The sequence below is a fragment of the Pleurodeles waltl genome, chromosome 6 (genome assembly GCF_031143425.1).
Source record: "Pleurodeles waltl isolate 20211129_DDA chromosome 6, aPleWal1.hap1.20221129, whole genome shotgun sequence".
NCBI lineage: Eukaryota > Metazoa > Chordata > Amphibia > Caudata > Salamandridae > Pleurodeles > Pleurodeles waltl.
In genome coordinates this window covers 848,029,152-848,049,079 of record NC_090445.1, presented here as the reverse complement: position 1 = coordinate 848,049,079, position 19,928 = coordinate 848,029,152, and the positions used below count along the sequence as shown (strand labels likewise).

Below are 19,928 nucleotides of genomic sequence, written 5' to 3'. Positions count from 1 at the left end.
GTAGTGCCAAGAACCTTTTACTCCTGTGGACTGAAGCACTTGAATTGCCGTGCCAAGAGCGTTTTACATCTGAACTGAAGCGCTTGATTTATTGTACCAAGAGCACTTTACATCTGTGAACTGAAGTGCTTGAATTGCTGTGCCTAGATCGCTTCACATCTGTGAACTGAAACGCTTGAATAGCTGTATAAAGAGCGCTTTACACCTGTGCTCAAACGCTCTTGATAGTTGCACCAAGGCCACTGTACTCTGGAAACTGAAAACGCTTTGCTCATTGTGCTAAGGGGAGCTTTACCTTTTGGAAGTAACGACTTCCTCCAAAATTGGATTCATCAATACCTTATCGCTATGAGTACATCCTACTTGTTTTTGGATGCACCATGGAAACAAGGATCCTTTGGTTGGATGTCACTGCCATTCAGGAACTCTGCTGTTCTTCAGAGAAACACCCACAAGGTGAGACTCCATCGAAGTCTTCAAAACAGTGAGCAACATGCTTGGGTGTGGCTGGGCTTTATAGGCCTGCCACACCCCAAGATGGCTGCTCCCTCTAAAAACATGGCAATTGTAGTCCTCCTTGGAATTGCAATGATGTGCGTCATGTCCACCAATGTCCTGAACCTGCAGCTCTGAGCTTTGCCACAGGGCAGAAAACGCTGATGGCCACCTTTGGAACAAGAGGGGATGACAAGTGGTGTCCATAAAGCACTGCTGATCCGTGCAGTGGAGTTTCGGGCAAGACCTGGACCGCGCCTGGCCTTATTCCTGACATTGCAGGTCCAGAGGAAAGTACCATGAGCCCAGCACCAGGTCTTTGCCATAACATCACCTGTGTATTGCTGACTTGCACCCATTCCCACTGGCCCATGCTTTCATAACCTCCAATGGGATGGATCTATGGACCAGTACCCCCACCCCAGGAGTCCCTAGAAAATCCTGCGTGGGTCAATAGAACAAATTGGCCATGGCCCAAAAATCTATAGGTAATCTGCCAGCTGAGTCTCCTGCAGCAGGACTATGTTGGGGTCGAGTTGCGCACCTCTTTTGCGTTTATCACCAAGGCCATTCACATTCCAGGAGATTATCTTCAGGGTAGGCCACTACTCTGGTCATTTGTCATGCTCCCATATAACTGCTATTTTACATCTTGGAGAACCAATACCTTTCTGCCAGGGCTCAAGCTGTATCTCACAAACCTTCAAACATACTCTTCTTTGCATATCTCCATCACCTCCCGCTGCAGGCTTGAACTCACCCCAATGCCCGAGATGCCTGTTGCCCCAACTGCATAACAACTGTATTCGAGACCTGTCTGAGAGCTATGATCTCTTGCAGACAGAGGCATTGCCCTAGGGACCACCACTTGACCTATGGTGTTTGTGCCCGAGAGTTCATTCAGCTGTCATTCAGGTTAGGGGGACCATTCTGACTTGTGTTCCAACTGTTATCATCTTCAAACCAGCAAATCTACCACAGTAAGGGTCACACAGCCAAGCCCCCCTTCAACCTCACTGTTTGAAATTCTGAGTCTACCCCTGAGCCTTGTGGAGATTGCCCACTAGCAACAGATGGGGGAATAACTGATGCAAAGGGCAGTTCTGCCGCTACCTTTGCCCTCTCGCTTCCTCCTTGTTCTTATGTTGGGGCAGACCTCTACCTGCAGTATGGCCCACACAGTGGTTTGGGTTGTTACCAATCATCTCAACCCTCGGAGCCTAGTGTGTCCAGCATTTTACAGCCCTTGCTCTCCAACCACACCCAATTAGCAGTTTTAAAGAAGGGAAAGCAGCCTTGATCTATCACCCTCAGTCTGGTGGGGAAAATTAGAGCATATTTCAGATTCAGGGTGCGTAGTTTCACAGACTGGAGCATCTCCCTCTGGCGTCGGATTGCCTGGGTATAGTCTGGATGGATATTTACTGACCCCCTCCCCTTTCACCTGCCATGGAACATGTGTACAGGCACTCTGCAGGATGTCATCCTTAGTGCAAAAAAAAGTAAGTAGCCTGCCCACCATTGACTTTGGGTGGCCCCCAGCTGCGGAGGGCCATCTGGTACTCTATGGGCCCTTTCCACTGTAAACACCTGGAGCTCTTGTCCTCCAGGAACACTTTCAGCAGCCAGTCTTCCATGTACAGTTCCATGCTGGGACCTTCAGTCTGTTCCAGGAGGCTGACCACATGCATTGTTGTGCCTGGAGCGGCCCTCTGCATGCTCCACTCTCTCCTGCAAACTCATCTTTGACTGCCACAGGGACTGCAATTGGTTGCAGATGTGCTACAGCGGATTCTGTCTCACCCACTCTGTCCAAATTTTTGTGATCAGCCCAAAATCCAAGGCCACTGCATCTATTTAGTTTTCTACTGCAGCCTTCATGTCCCCGTTCTCCCCCCGACCAGTGGCAGCAAATATTGCCGCTGTATATGCACCTCGAGCCCAGCACAGGCTGATCAGTGGCTTGCAGGTGCCCTTGACGGCTTCATTTTTGCCCCCTCCACACTTCACTTTCCAGCAGGGCGGGTAATGGTAATATGGTGCGTACCATTGTGGAGAGTACACCTGGAGCAGGACCCTCCAAGTGTTTATCCTGCAGCCTGGGGTCCACCAGGGTTCACCACCCTCCCCCAGAAGGCCTAGCCATCTGCCACCCAGCCCCCTCATTCCCCACGAGGCTGACTCCTTCAACCTCTGGAGGGAAGTGCCTGGGCATCCACACCAGCCAACCTTCCTGACACAGCTACATCCCGTTAGCCAGTACAAGTGCCCCAGCTCACCTGCTTTCTTTGGTGTGCAGGAAGCTTTATTGCTACTTCAGCAACATCTCCATTGCTGCAGCCACACCATGAGCCGGTAGTTCAGAGAGGTCAACTTTTCCAGGTCCCAGTCTCTGGCGTCTGTTCACAGCAGACTCACCAGCACTTACCCGCTGCCCAGGACCCCGTGGTATAAGTGAAAAAAAGGGAAGGGGTGTCATGATGTCACTTTGGGGCACCCCTGTGCCTCCAACCACTGTAGCTCGGAGCATGGCCTCCCCTGTGTACTTTGCGGCTCCCACTAGGAAGGGGGCCCCCTTGCAATCAGGAATGACCCCTGCCATCACCAGACTGCTGCTGTTCGCCAGGGCATAGACTGTCCCGCTTGTTCTGAGACCAGGTAGTGCAGCAGTCTGATTGCACCTCCAGGCCTACTTGTCCTCACCCAGGCGGAGATCTCGCTCAGCCTGCGAGAGGTCTGCTCTTCCTATCAGTGCCATTTTGTTGTTGCAGTGCTGCATGAGCTACCACTATCCCACCTATGGCTCCTACCGGAAATTGGAGCAGGAGAAGGAATGAAGACCATAGTAGTGTGGTAATGACCAACCAACCGTAGTCCAATAATGGCAGGGTGGCTGTGGTGCTCTTACAGCCAGTCACTATCACTGCCGTGGAGGATAAGCAGCAGTGACTAATGAAGAGAATGGGTGGGGGGGCTGAGGGGCGGTACTCAGAGGTCACTTCAGTCTGCCAATGAACTGAGCTATGCTGATGTCACAGAATGAACTGCTGGCATGCCCACATGGGTGCAGTGTGGCCTCTACTGAGAAAAAGGGGGAAAGACACTTCTCATGGAACCCTGGCTGCACAGACACTTAAGCAACATAAAAGTATGATCGACTGAGTGAAACCTTTCAAACTCTCCCCCAGTCACAGATCCAGGATGAATCCATTGTTTTGCTCACCGTGCCACTCTGATTTGCACATGGCTGGGTCCAAACTAGTCTTTACCCTGTTTCCCATGGGAACAGTCTAGCCCGAACTTCCAGGCCAGGTCCTCCCTGTCTGGAAGCAAGCATCCAGGGACTGGTTTCGGGGTAACACCCCTCTTCAGCCAGGCTAGTTTGAATTAAGTGGCACAGTGAGCAAGGGGCCCTCGTCTGGGCATACCCTGGCTATTTAGGGCGGCTTTAGCAACACAACAGGATGATGGACAGTGCTGAAACTTTTCAAACACTCATCCCCAGCCACAGATCTGGGTGAAATCCATTGTTTTTTTTTGCTCACCATGCTACCCTGGTTTTGACCCAGCCTTATGCAAACCAGTCGTGACCCTGTTCCCCATGGGAACAGTCCAGTCATAACTGCCAGGTCCTCCCTGGACTGGAAACGAGCATCCTGGGACTGGTGTTGCTAAAGTTGCCCTATGTGGGAAGGGTATGTCCAGAAGTGGGTCCTGTGCTCACTGTGCCACTGGATTTAAGCTAGCCTGACTGATGGGCAATACCCTGAAACCGTTCCCAGGATGCTTATTTCTGGACCAGGGAGGGCTTGGCAGTTCAGGCTGGACTGTTGCATGGTTTGGTCATTATGTTCCACCCAAGACTTTCTTGGTACTGCAGAAAGTTTCCACCAGTGCAAAGATTTTACGTACTACATAAGATTTGTAAGCAGCTTTGAGTTATTAGACTTGTCTCAGCATGACAATTTCTACCTGACAGACTATCTACCAAGCATTAAGGTATATGCATGCGCCTGTTTTGCTTCAGAAGATGGGCTGCCTTTAAAGGTTTCACTACAGTATGAAGGCTGCAGGTAGTATAGTCTTTAGCACTTTCTGGCGTTGCTTATTTTAAGTGTATAATGTATTTTTTTTTGCCAGGTGTTGCATAGAGCACGTACTGTTCTTAGATGATACTTTTTAGTACTCTGTAGTGTCTTTCTCATGAGTTTGTCTGCAAGCAGGCTGGTACAGGGTAAACTCTCACCATACAGTGAATACTGTTTACAGTACCCACTTTTCTACTCGTATCAATTTTATTTCCCAAAGTACGTCCGGTGACTGTCACAGGTTTGATAAAGAGAAAAGCTGTCCATTGTAGGGCATTCCTTTAGGAACAGACATTCTGTATTTTCAGGAATTTGCCTTTTTCTGGGCATTTGTATACAGAATGGACACCAAATGCAATTAGGGTTGCCCATATATTTATGGTTAATTGTTAATGTGAACTATGCTACCTGTGAAGTGTATGGTGTAGAGTCAACGGGGCACATAACTAGGGATGGGAGATAAATACTGCTGTTGGCAGAGTTGGTAGAGTTTTGGGCACTCCCTGTTACACTTGTAACATGGAGTTCCAGCCCAGTTCTACCACCCACTGTGTGGTGGACTTTTTTCTCATGCTCAGCTCGCCAACAGTGGCACTCCTTGCTGCTGCTCATTTCTTAATTTATTTATTTTTGTTTGGTGTCCCAGTACCACCTGGGACACCTATACTGCCCTGAGAGATGTGGGAGACAGGGCTACCTGCTGTCCTTTCTGGCACCCCAGCCGGCATCCATAGAGGGTGTGAGTGAGATCAGCCATAATTTTGTCCTGTAGCTGCCCAGTCAAGCCAGTCACAACATAACCAGTTGGAAGCTGTGGAAGGAGCCCCAAATCCCCTGCAGTCCCTGACAGCTTCCTAGCCTGCACCCATCCTGGGGGCCAGCAGGAGCCAGCTTATGTTCCCACCCAGGTGGAAGCAAAGTTGTGTTCCCTTCCCTGGAGAATGTTCAGGAAATTCAATGGGAATTCCCTGGCTGAACTATTCAGCATAGCAAACAGCATTGTTTGGTAGAGGGGTCCCCGGCACACTGCTAACATCAGTCCCTGGGTGATGTTACCAGGGCCACAGGGTGGCTTGTAGAGTAGGGCTTCATGCAGCATTCATGAAAATACCTTTAGTTGTGGGGTCCCTGCAGCCTAAAGGCTCTGACAGGAGACAAAGCCACTCTTCTCTTCCCCTTCCCCCTCCCTCCCCCCATCCCCCTCACCAAAAGTAGTTCAGCCCTGGGAGATGGGGACCCCTGGGCCTAAAAGGCAAGGTCTAAAGACTCCCCCCTCCAAAAAAGTCATCTGACCGGAGGATGTGGACCACCGGGCCTAAAAAAGGCTTGACGAGGGAGGGTGTGTGCATGGATTTGCAACAAATCACAAAATGCAGTGAACCAAGATCTAACTTTCATTCCAAATTTGGTGTAATTCCGTCCGCTGTTTTTGTGGTATTGCTGTTCAATTTTCATGGGGAAAATGTGCTTTGGGACCCCCCTCCGTCCCACCACTTGAGGGATTACTCTGAAGCTTTCCAGGAATGAGCTGAGGTGAATGGCAATATTTTTGGTCAAGATTCACCAAATGGCACCAAAGTTATTAGCAAACAAAAAAAATCTTTTGGCTGTGGAATCATGGTCCTAACTAACTACCCAGTGGCAACTGTCCCTGGGTGATGTACTTAATGGTGGAAACCGGAAGTGTAACATAGGATCCAAAAACAGTCCTTTCTTCTCTCCTGGTCAAATGAGCAGGTCCCTTAACATTCACTTGGTGTAGTTTAGAACAAATGTATACATATCTTCTCCTAGTAAGCAAAGGTTGCATTGCACCAGGAATTGTATTTTGCTGTATTGCTTCCCTACCTGAAGTCTGACGCTGTCCACCTTGCTTTAGTGCCTGCCAACCTGCACTCAGTTTGGGAAAATTGCTTGGAAATCTTTTTTTACAACATTATCTTCCCATGAGGTGACTGCTTAGTATTAAAGGCTGTTTGTAATCTTGGTGGTCTTTGTTCTATTGTGAAGTATTTCTCTTGATGAGAATGCTAGAAAGGTGGAGCACATCAATAGCAGGTTTAAGTTTTGAATGAAGTGCAAGGTGGTTTCTCAAGGCTGTTTTACATGTTTTGCCATTTTATAATTCACAAATTTGCAAAGTCTAGTTTCCTGTGTCTTATTTTAGAACCACCCTGAGTATGCCGTGCCTGGAATTCTGTGGGCCTTTGTGGCGTGGATAAGCTTGTGTAGTGACTAATGTCTATACTCTTGTTTCTTTCAGAAAAACAAATGTATGTACATGCAACGCACCTTTCTGTCAAGTATAAAATTGACTTTCCTTTTTAAAGAAACTGCACTTCCAATGGTGATCTATCCAGAATGTCAATGCACTGGGCCAAGCCCTCCAGGTGAGAACTTCCAATATAAAAAAAAAATCCTGTCACACTTGGACTAATAGTCCTACGTAATATACACTTTGATTCTCGCTCATATCTAATTTGGAGGTTGTCCAAAGTGTAGTCTAATGTCATGTTTGAGCTGTCTGGTTGCCCTTTGTAAATGCCCCTGTGTAAAACACTGGCCATCGGATGAAGCAAAATAGGTGCTTCAAACTCCTAATGTCAAGCATAAGTTAACTTTTGCTTCTGGGATTGCTTTTAAATATCCTCCTCTAAACCCCCTGTTTTTTCTATTTATATCCATGCTTCTGTACTTCTGACTGAAATGGAACCATTAATGGATATTTCACCACTAACTGGCCCGATAAATCATTTTTATTTAGCTCCTCAGATTTGGCATCCATACTTTTCATAGTGCAGTTGACCTGCAAATGCACAGTCTGCTATCATGATTGTGTGATTAAGCTGTAGCCAGAAGTGTAACTGAATTTTTTTTTTTACTGTTTTAGTTATTTACCAATCTTTTACTGGACAAGGTGTGAAACCAAATTAATGGATAGCTTTGCTTATACCAGTGTAACACACAGCCCCATCACAACTTCCATTCCAAAACGTTCACCTTTCTAAATGAATATATTGACTGAAAATCCATAAATCTAAAATACTGCAGTACCTTTGAGCATTATTCCTGTAAATATGCTTATTGTGGCATTTCAAAAAGTGATCCTGCCACAAGCACAATGCACATGAGAAATGTTTTGGCCGTGTGCAAAATAGTCACTATGCTGGAAGTGTAATATGAATTACACCGGTAAGTACTCCAAAAGGCGGTGCACCGCGATCTGTATACAAAAAGTGTATATGAAAGAGAAAGTCCAATGAGACAATAAAGATGAACAGTTCTTTCTGTTTAATGTTTCATTGACAGTCCAAAATGTTGATTCCACACGATCACGTGGGCGATATGAATTGAGACCAAGAATAATAAAGAAAGATAGCCTTGTATTCTTTCAATCACTGCAATTTCATAGACAAATGATATGTTCAGGATAAGCAGCCAATGCGTTTCGCCCAACATAAGGCTTCTTCAGGGCTGTAACATAACCAGAAACAACATATATATTCTATGCTGTTGATTACACAAAGAGTAACCAAGTGAGTAAGTGTGAAAGTGCACATCACAAAAGTGAAACCAGGGAAAAAACCATGCTGTGTACCAACACATTGATGCAAGTAATGAACCCATGCAAGACATGTTCTAAACCATGCGATTCCATACTGTGCAAAGTATGTGACAAGTGACAAAGCAGTAAGTTAAATATATATAGAGTTGAAATAATTATATAAACATCTGTATATCAAATTTGAATAAGTATAATATGAAATGAGATCCCAAAGGAAGGAGGGGGGGGGGGGGGCAGCCAAGTGTCAAATTAGGCAAATAGAACAAAATCAGAAGAAACATACCATGATTGGTATCCAGTCAGTAGTAATAGTAATAAATATATTAAATCGGTAACCTAAAAAACAAAAACAAAAGATAGAGATGACCTATAGAGAAACTCATCGAAGTATCAAGGTCCAAAACACGTATAAACATGAAAAGGATTAAATAGCAGGAGAATAAGAAAGGAGCATCCAACAAAATAATGCTCCAGAGCCGCGATGAAAATAGTGTCTAAAGTAGACGAAAAAATGTCGCAGGCTTAGCGCTTGTAAATAATAGTGTGAATATGCTCAAGTGCTCCAAAAAGCGATCAGAGCGACCGCTAGTAATCACGTGTGGCCAGCCCAATTTCATAGCTGGCCACCACGGTAAAAAAGAGAAACAACTGAAAAGTGAAATCCGGAGATGTAAAGATGGGTGATATAGGAGCCAGTAACTGGCCCCAAAAATCAAGTTATAATTAAAATTTGCAAGAGGTAGATAATAGTGTACGGAGAAAAAAACAATGTAAAAAACTTACCGCTCGTAAGATTGTACGAAATGAAAGAGCTCAAAATAGCTCCAAAAACATGAACCGGGCGACCACGAAAGGTCAAATGAGGCCAGCCCCCTTGTATGGCCGGCCGCCACGTGGAAACACTTAAAGTGAAATCCGGTCCCGGAGTGCTCAAAGTAGGCACTCAGGACCTGGAAGAAGGTTAAACCTCCCAAGAGTGAAAATAAAAGGACAAAAAAATGGAGAACAAAAAAACCCACCGCCATATTGAGGCTGGTTGTCTAGGGAAATGAATACAGATTGGAAAGTGGAAATAAAAAACGGACGAATAAACAGACAAACGCCATCTTAGAATTGATATTAAGGCTGGATATCACAGTGGCTATAGGGACACAAACTATGAAAAACCAAAAAGTATAAAAAAAATAAACTTAGGTAAAAAAGGGAAAAAACTGGGTACCCTAAGGAGGCTAAGATCAGCCAAAATGTATGAGACAAAGGGTAAACCAAAATATTGACCGAGAACAGTAAAGGCAGAAAGTAAAAGGGGGAGAAAAAGTGGAAATGGGAGAGTGGGGGGGAAGGGAGGTGGAAAGAAGGGGGGGGGGGGGAGGGGGAAAGTGGAAGGGCAGAAAGAACCCAAGCGAGTGGTATGTGCAAACCCAGTCTAATTAGACTAAAGGAAGGCATATAAATGTTGATGAAGATAAAAAGGATATAGACACTTATGAAAATACATACAAAAATAAATCCAAACAGTTGAAACATAATATGATCATAGATATGCACAATAATGCAACATAAACCACAATTCTGAAGGAATCAAAAGAATATACATCAGGATAAATAGTAAACATAAGTAATTGCAAATGAATAAGAGTATAATAGATAGCCCCTAACCAGTTAACCGTCATGGTAGAAGGTACATAAAATTACAAATTCAACCAGGCACATTAAAGAAAATAATGGAATTGATGATCCGTATTGTGACCCAGATCTACTGCTTGAAGGCGACAGATCCAGGCCGCCTCTTTCTGGCGCAAGATAATTTCTCTGTTCCCCCCCCAACCCCTCTGGGGTGAATGGGAACGTGTTCAATGCCATGGAACCTAATGGTTGGATCATTAGAATTAACCAATATCATGTGTAGCAAGTGGATATGCAAAGTCATGTTTTCTTATAGCTCGTAAACGTTCTTGTATTCTACGTTTTAAAGGGCATATTGTACTGCCCACATACACCTTATTGCATGCGCAACCCAATATATAAACAACAAATTTGGTGTTACAGTTAAACTGATGAATAGTGAATCTCCTTGTGTTGTGATAACAAAAGTCTTACATTTTGTCACAACCGTAAGCACAAATATTACAATCATGGCAAGTGTAGAAACCCTTGGCTTTCACTGGAAGCCACGAGGTGGGACCAGGAGAAGCAATGTAGCTGGGACATAAGTGGTCTCTAAGAGTTAACCCTCTACGATAAGTGATCCTGGGTTTATTAGATATCATTCCTTTAAGGCCCGGGACATCAGTCAATAAGGGCCAGTGGCATTTAAGAATTTTAAAGGTACCCTGGCTTTGGGCCGTGTATCGGGTCACAAAAGATAAAAAGTCCTTCCGAGTTTTCTTGCTCCCCTGTGTTTTAGCACAGTGTCTTTTCTAGGTGTCTTCATGATGCGATGAACTGCCTGTGTTAAACTATTAGCATCGTAGCCCCTGTTAGTGAACTGAGGTCGTGTGCTGGCTCTGTGTGCAAGAAATATCGTTAGTACTGCAATTCCGTCTAACACGTACCATTTCCCCAAAGGGATAGTGCGTTTCCTTTGAGCTTGCTGCAAATCTGTCTGTTTGCTTTGTACCTTGAGGCTCTGACGCACTCCCTACTCCTAATGTCACGTTTTAAGGATAAACATGAGGAACTAGCCAGGGATCTGTTTAGTTCATCACCCAATACTAATCCTTCTGATGTACCAACACTTAAGGCGCATAGTTTGAAAACTAAATTTCAAAAGTTGGAACGGCTTAAAGAACAAGAATTAGCAAAATGGTGGGATGGGATTATTTTACTAAAATATTTGGACAATAACAAAATACCCAGGGGCCTTAGAATCTTGATTTTTCCTACATATGAGGATTTAGACGAGGACTCACTAAGTGGGAGGTTAATTTACCGAACGTATCTTTTTTAATATGATGCGTATATTAATTCGGCATACTGACAAGAAGGTTGCCAGACTTCAGGTGACATCGAGGTATTGGAAAGAGATTGACGTCACCCAAAAAATCTGGTGAAGAAAAACTACGACATTTTGGATAAAATAATTATCAAATGTATCTAAGGGATAAACAACGGAAAGTCAAACGTGATTTAGATTACAAATTGGGCAGAATATACACTTTTGCATGCAAATATGACAATGTGAAACTTCCGGAGTCTGCAACAATTAAGGGATGCGACACGGATGATACTGACATGTCTAGTGGGGGTTCTGCCTCCTCAATTGACAGCTGTACGTCTAAAGAAAGTGTATCATCTACACAGATTTCGTGACCCTTCCAAGAACAATTTTTTTTATTGGAAATGGAACGGTTACGTCAAGGTACAAAAACTATTCGCAAAGACATAAGACCAGAAGGGGTGGGAAACAAGAATACAGGCAAATCGGGGGACAGAACCAGGTCCAAAAAGGATTAATATCCACCCTACCTAGTGTGGATAGGACTGAGGGTGATCTGACTATCAACCTGTCCGATCGAACTTTGAGCACTACTGAATACAAGCTTTTGAGTAAGGGCTTAGGCTTCTGCCTTACCCAGACCAATGACCCTGTAAAGGTCTTTGTTGATTTGTTCAAATTCACATGTCTTAAACTTAGAAATTTTTCATCTGTGCCAGATGGAGACCGGAACAGACCCCGATCAGAGACCCATGACTTAGTTACTTCCACTCTTGATACCTATCCTTCTATCCACTCTGTCTCTGACCTTCATGACTTACAGTTACTCATGTCCTTAGAAGATGATTGTCGGACCATAGAAGATATATTTGGGTGGACCTGGGGCTTTCAGAAAAAATTGAAAACTAACAGATTTAAACCCCGATCTAAATTCACACCGGCCAACACTCAAAGCAATATTGAGATATTGCCAAAAGAGTCTCTTCGGATTTATATCATACTCTGAATACTTGCATACATAATTGGCATCTAGATAATTTGTCGGTTACAGAAAGGGTGGCTCTACGGAGCCTCAAAAATGACCCATCGATTGTTATACGTGAGGCCGACCAAGGAGGAAATGTGGTAGTCATGAACCACAGGGACTACATGGAGGAAATTAATAGACAACTAGCTGATACTACCTATTACAAACACCTCACATATAATCCCATTGGTGGTTTAATTGAATATATCAATAACAAGCTTTGGGGCCGGCATGAATTAGGTTTACTCTGTTGACGAATTTAAATATCTAAGTGTCACAAACCCAAAATTTCCTTGTATTTACACACTTCCTAAGGTACATAAGAGTGGCAAACTTTCCCCCTGGAAGACCTATTATCTCTGGGATAGACTCCCCCAACAGAAAAAATATCTGAATAAGTTGATTTTTACTTACAGAAATTTGTTAGCAATCTGCCTTCTTAAATACATGATAGCAAAGATATCCTTAATAAATTTGATTTCACCTGGTCTGAGGATCTTACTTTTGTAACTATGGATGTGCATGGCCTGTACACATGTATACGCAAACCTTTTGGGATTCAAGCAGTCACCGTGTTTCTCAATTCTAGGACTGCTGACTGCTTTGCACATAATCAGATGCTCCTCCAGATGATTGACATTATTTTGTCAAGGAACTACTTTTTGCACAATAACGAGTGGTACCAACGGATACAGGGGACGGCGATGGGTTCAAAATTCGCCCCATCATATGCCTGTTTGTTGATGGGCTGGTACGAAAAAATACACGCCTGGGGGAAACTGGCTTTGCCCTGGACTGACTTTGTTTTTTGGGGGCGGTACATTGACGACATTATTATTTGGAATGGGATTATAGATCAGCTTATTGAGTATCATGCCTTCCTTAACAATAATCCTTACAACGTACAACTTAGTTTACAGCACCACAAAAACACCATAGATTTCTTGGACATTAGATTTTTCATATAACGTAACATTATATAGAGTGCACTCTTTAGAAAATCCACCACATGCAATAGCCTTCACGCTACCAGTGCCCACCCTGCTTCGGTTATTCATAAGATCCCGTTTGGGGATATGGTACGCGTTAGACGGAATTGCAGTACTAACGATATTTTTTGCACACAGATCCAGCACACAAGACATTGGTTCACTAACAGGCTACAATGCTAATAGTTTAACACCGGCAGTTCATCGCATCATGACACCTAGAAAATACACTTGGTGTGCTAAAACACAGGGGAGCAAGAAGACTCGGAAGGACTTTTTATCTTTTGTGACCCAATACACGGCCCATAGCCAGGGTATCTTTAAAATTCTTAAACGCCACTGGCCCTTATTGACGGATGTCCCGGGCCTTAAAGGAATGATATCTAATAAACCCCGGATCACTTATCGTAGAGGGTTAACTCTTAGAGACCACTTATGTCCCAGCTACATTGCTTCTCCCGGTCCCACCTCGTGGCTTCCAGTGAAACCTAAGGGTTTCTACACTTGCCATGATTGTAATATTTGTACTTACGGTCGTGACAAAATGAAAGACTTTAGTTATCACAACACAAGGAGATTCACTATTCATCAGTTTATTTATAACACCAAATTTGTTGTTTATATATTGGGTTGCGCATGCAATAAGGTGTATGTGGGCAGTACAATACGTCCTTTAAAACATAGAATACAAGAACATTTACGAGCTATAAGAAAACATGACTTTGCATATCCACTTGCTACACATATGAAATTGGTTAATTCTAATGATCCAACCATTAGGTTCCATGGCATTGAACACGTTCCCATTCACCCCAGAGGGGGAACAGAGAAATGATCTCGCGCCAGAAAGAGGCGGCCTGGATCTGTCGCCTTCAAGCAGTAGATCTGGGTCACAATACGGATCATGAATTCCATTATTTTCTTTAATGTGCCTGTTTGAATTTGTAATTTTCTATACCGTCTACCATGCCAGTTAACTGGGTAGGGGGCTATCTATTATACTGTTATTCATTTGCAATTACTTATAATATGTTTACTATTTATCCTGATGGATATTCTTTTGATTCCTTCAGAATTGTGGTTTGTTGCATTGTGTAAATCTATGATCATATTAGGTTTCAATTGTTTGGATTTATTTTTGTATGTATTTTCATAAGTGTCTATATCCTTTTTTCTTCATTCATATGCCTTCCTTTAGTCTAATTAGACTGGGTTTGCACATACCACTCGCTTGGGTTCTTTCTGCCCCTACCCCCTTCCCCCTCACCCCCCCTTCTTTCCACCTCCCTTCCCCCCAACTCTCCCATTTCCAATTTTTCTCCCCCTTTTACTTTCTGCCTTTACTGTTCACGGTCAATATTTTGGTTTACCCTTTGCCTCGTACATTTTGGCTGATCTTAGCCTCCTTAGGGTACCCAGTCAGTTTTTCCCCCTTTTTACCTATATTTCGTTTTATATATATTTTTATATATATTTCCTAATTATATTTTAATACTTTTTGGTTTATCATAGTTTGTCCCTATAGCAGAGGTCTTCAAACTGGGGGGGCGGGCCCCCCTATGGGGGCCTCAAGTGACCCCAGGGGGGGCGCCAGCCTCTGGCCAAAAGAAGCATTCTACAGATTACAGGGCTTTGTTTTAAGCAGAAGCATGTTATTGCATTAAAGGCAACAGTACTTAAATGCAACGTTTAATAGGTCTAGACCTATTTAAACATTGCCATCTTATAAAATAATCGTGAAAAAATCTGAGTGGGGGGCCCAAATGGTTTTTATTTTTCTACTGGGGGGGGCGCAACATTAAAAAGTTTGGAGACCACTGCCCTATAGCCACTGTGATATCCAGCCTTAATATCCATTCTAAGATGGCGTTTGTGTTTATTCGTCTGTTTTTTATTTAGACTTTCCAATCTGTATTCATTTTCCTAGACAACCAGCCTCAATATGGCGGTGGGTTTTTTGTTCTGTTTTTTTGTCCTTTTAGTTTCACTCTTGGTATTTGGAAGTAGGCGGTTAAACCTCCCAAGTACCTACTTTGAGCACTCTGGGACCGGATTTCACTTTTCAAGCGTTTCCACGTGGCGGCCGGCCATACAAGTGGGCTGGCCACATTTGACCTTTCGTGGTCGCCCGGTTCATGATTTTGGAGCTATTTTGAGCTCATTCATTTCGTACAATCTTACGAGCGGTAATTTTTTTTTTTTTTACATTTGTTTTTCTCCGTACACTATTATCTACCGTTTGTGAATTTTAATTAACTTGATTTTGGGGCCAGTTACCAGCTCCTATATCACCCATCTTTACATCTCCGGATTTCACTTTTCAGGTGTTTCTCTTTTTTACGTGGTGGCCGGCTATGAAATTGGGCTGGCCACACGTGATTACCAGCGGTCGCTCTGATCGCTTTTTGGAGCACTTGAGCATATTCACGCCGTATTATTTACAAGCGGTAAGCCTTTGACATATATATTTTTTTTTGTCTACTTCATATATTACTTCGTCTACTTTATTTAGACACACTATTTTCATCGCGGCTCTGGAACATCATTTTGTTGGATGCTCCTTTCTTCTCCTGCTATTTAATCGTTTTCATGTTTATACGTGTTTCGGACCTTGATACTTCGATGAGTTTCTTTATAGGTCATCTCTTTATCTTTTGGTTTCGTTTTTTAGGTTATCGATTTTAATATATTTATTACTAATGACTGGATACCACTCATGGTATGTTTCTTATGATTTTGTTCTATTTGCCTAATTTGACACTTGGCTGCCCCCCCCCTTCCTTTGGGATCTCATTTCATACTACACTTATTCACATTTGATATACACTTTATATAATTATTTCAACTCTATATATTTAACTTACTGGTTTGTCACTTGTCACATACTTTGCACAGTATGGAATCGCATGGTTTAGAACATGTCTTGCACGGGTTCATTACTTGCATCAATGTGTTGGTACACAGCATGTTTTTTTCCCTTGTTTCACTTTTGTGATGTGCACTTTCACACTTACTCACTTGGTTACTCTTGTTTGTGTAATGAACATCATAGAATACATAGGTTTCTGGTTATGTTACAACCCTGAAGAAGCCCTATGTTGGGCGAAACGCATTGGCTGCTTATCCTGAATATATCATTTGTCTATGATATTACAGTGATTGCAAGAATACAAGGCTATCTTTCTTTATTATTCTTGGTCTCAATTTATATCGCCCACAGGATCGCGTGGAATCAACATTTTGGACGGTCAAAAACATTAAACAAAACTGTTCATCTGTATTGTCACATTGGACTTTTTCTCTTTCATATACACTTTTTGTATACAGATCGCGGTGTACCGCCTTTTGGAGTATTTACCGGTGGAGCTATTTCAGCCCCAATGAGTTCTTTTTTGCAGCAGGAACTATGGTGTAGTTGCACGCTTATTGTAACTTAATAACAGTTCTCTTGTTCTTCACTTGTATTCCATTACCAGTGGGTACTAATAGGGATAGTGCGTTTCCTTTGAGCTTTCTGCAAATCTTTGTCTGTTTGCGTAATATGAATTACACCTTTTGCTCTTCCAGTGATTGGAATAAAATGTCATGGTACTTTTCAAATACTCCAGGATGTTTTTAGAATTGGTGTTGGGCATCATATCCCTGGGTGCATTCAATAGCATCCTGGTATTACTAAATAATCAAACATGTGGTCAACTGCTCAATTATGCTGGTGGTGGCGCTACCCATGCATTCCAGATAGATACTTAATTTGACTTAAGGTCTGGGTTGCTGACCAAAAGAGTAGAAATGACTTGTCAGTTGTGCTGCTTATGTACTTTTGCTACTGATGTGCCTAGACGTGGGTCCAATGCAACTGTCCTAAAACTCGAGCTGCATCTTTTAGCAGGTTCAGTAGGGTTGTGGCCAAGACTAACCAGCATTCCACCCTCCACTTTTATTTTCTAGCTCAGTTTTGCTTTGCCTGCTATTGACAGTGAATTGTCCCTATTGTAGCGCCCTCCCCAGCCTTGATACTCATCAGTGACTACGCCACACACAGCTGTAAATTGCACATCTTTAGTCCTCTGCCTGTACCTGTTAACTCCAACATTCTAACCCAAGCTCATTACATTCGCTTCTAGCAATTACGTTACACTGCTATGGAGTCAGATTATGGGGAAAACTGGGCTGAATGCAGAAGCCCCCTCACTTTTGCCCCCATTTTTAACTGATAATGGTGTTTTCTGATGCTGACTGTGCCCTGGGCACTGCTAACCAGTCCCAGGGCACTGCTAACCAGTCCCAGGGCACTGCTAACCAGTCCCAGGGCACTGCTAACCAGTCCCCGGGTCAGTGCGTTGTTTAAAATGATCTATGAAAATTAGGCCTATTTATAATTGGCTGTGTCAACCTCCCTATAAGCTCCTAGTATATGGTAGGGCATGTAGGTTTAGGGACCCTTGATTAGATAAGGCACCTCCTGGGTGCACTGCTGTGGTTCCTGGTGTCATTGTAAAGGCAGTCCTGCTGGCTGCTTTTACGTTAAAATTAACCCCAAATTCGACTTTGGAATTAAAAGTACTTCCAAAGTCTCCAACTACCTTATTTTTGCATATGTCAGTCTGCCCTAGGTGCCCCCAGGGTTGGGTGTAATGTAAATATAAGCCAGGATCTTATAAATAAGTTTTTTATAAGCCCTGGTTAGAGAACAGCCAACTTTGTTTACCCTTCTGTAATCAATGGGTTTCATGGGCTACCACTGAGAGACTTCCATTTAAAATAAGTCTTCTTTCCAATATAGATGATCTAAATGTAGCAAGTGTGGTACCAAATTAGATGTTATAATACATTTTTAAAAAACCTTGCCAATGTTGAATTTAATAGAACTAGCTGGACACTGGACTGACCCCAAGAAACCCAGTGGACCTCCAGGCTTCACAAATTTCCCCAGATCTCCCTTCTGAGTGGAGGCACAACTCTGCAAACCTGCAAGCCAATGAGGGTCGCTTCACTAACTGGCTGATATCTCCAGAACCGGAAGTTGCAGCCAGACCGGATGACACACCGACTGCTGGGACAAACCCTGCAAGTGAGCCAAGTTTGGTGACATTGTGCCCTCCAGTGGCCGAGTTGTGCCAATACCCAGAGTACTGGTCAGTGGACATCAGAAGCCAAGTAAAACAACTGGACCAGAAGGAAGTCCCAGTCCAGGGACTTGAGGAACACCAGACATCCTGCCAGCGTTCCCCAGTTGTCCTGCAAGCTACCCGGACTGTGACCTGCATCTGGACCAGAGAGGCATCTTTGCGCACAGCCCTTGGATCAACCACTCTCCCTGCAGCAAGGAAGCAGCTGTGCCCCAAGGGTCCCTCACCCCTTGCAATCTCGACACCAAGGCACCACCTTTACCCCTGCCCCTGCAGACCTTGCAGTGGTCCTGCGCCAGCTCCAAGAGTCTGTCAAATGCTGCTCCCGTCAGAACCGGGAACCGCCTGAACTTCTCCTGGCGGCACAGCGTGCCCACAGACGACTGCAACCAACCTGCCAAAATTGAACTTGGTAAAGCAACTGTACGATTGTATATGCATTTTTGAAAATTGTCTATTGATTCCTATGGTGCCTAGTTAGACAGACTGCATTTATCAGACATGAGCACCCCCTACTTCCCACCGCAGGAGCAAGGATAAATATGGCAGAGGTGCCCCACAATTTAGGTCTGTGCTGGAAGATACTGGAGAAGGTTGCCCTGATTGCCCTGTTGGATTCCTGGCCTCCACCTGAAGAACTATACTCACAAGGGCTGCATCAGATGCACACTTTGGGCTTCGCCAAGAAAATGACTTTGCATTGATTCAGCAACTCCAGAAGTGGACTCCCTGTAAGCTACAGGTACAGAGGAGCTGATGCGAGTCATTTGTATCAAGTCCTGTAAGAAGATCTCAGCTGACCAGCGTCCATTTGTGGATTCTGACCAGGTGCATTTTTGGAGATGTAGTCCCAACTTCCAAGGACCAACTCTAAGCTTCTGGAACCTTGGATCAAGTTTGTGGACACTTCAAGGACTCAAAAAGACCTCTGGAAGAAGATACAGAAGTTTGGGGCAACTGTTGTAAAAAGCTCCATACGTTGAATAGGTGTATAGTGGAAGTTGTGGTCCCAGACCCTAAGAGGCAAACCAGCACACCTGAACTCTTGGCTGGTGTTTTCGACCACTTTCCTGAATCAAACACTTCTGAAAGTGAATGGAACAGTGTTACATCGTGGGTGGCTTGAACTCGGGACCTTGCTCTTGACTTAAAAAAAAAAAAAAAAGTTTGCCCTTTGAACACAATTTGCTTCTAAGTGCTACTGTTTTATCTTAATTTTCATCTTTCTTTTTTTTTTATTTTTATTGTTTTGGGGTCATTTTAGATAGGAAATATTTCCTATTTTTTTAAAATTGGTGTCATATTTTTGTTTTACCATTTTGTTGATATTAAATGCTTTATAAACCAGTCTCAAGTCAAGCACCAAAGGTTGAGCAAGGATTAATATACTAAAACCTTGCCTGGAACTAGTGGGGGTTTGTGTTCTATTGCAAAATGTAGGTACCTCCCTGCCCTTACCAATAACCCACCTTACAACGCAGATCGGCACCAAAAGGGTTCAGTCCTAAAACTAGCAAGACACCACATCTCCCCCTCTGTGAAATGAAGAATTTTTTTTTCAAAATCATATTTTTTTAATTACAATTTTAAATTTGAACTTAGAATTTTATTATGAGTCCGTGATTAGAATTTATTGAACCATAAGATTGAATACAATGGCAATAATTCCCCCTTTCAAAATGGTGCTCAAGATAACA

At 43.5% G+C, this 19,928-nt stretch overlaps 1 protein-coding gene across 1 annotated transcript in view; it reads left to right on the top strand.

The window, feature by feature from the left end:
• LOC138300331 (zona pellucida sperm-binding protein 2-like) overlaps window positions 1-19,928 on the top strand; it is a 358,889-nt gene that overhangs the window by 141,261 nt on the left and 197,700 nt on the right. The window contains exon 10 of the mRNA XM_069239568.1: window positions 6,847-6,973. Coding sequence (XP_069095669.1) covers window positions 6,847-6,973 — 127 coding nt within the window. The remainder of the gene's footprint in view (window positions 1-6,846; window positions 6,974-19,928) is intronic.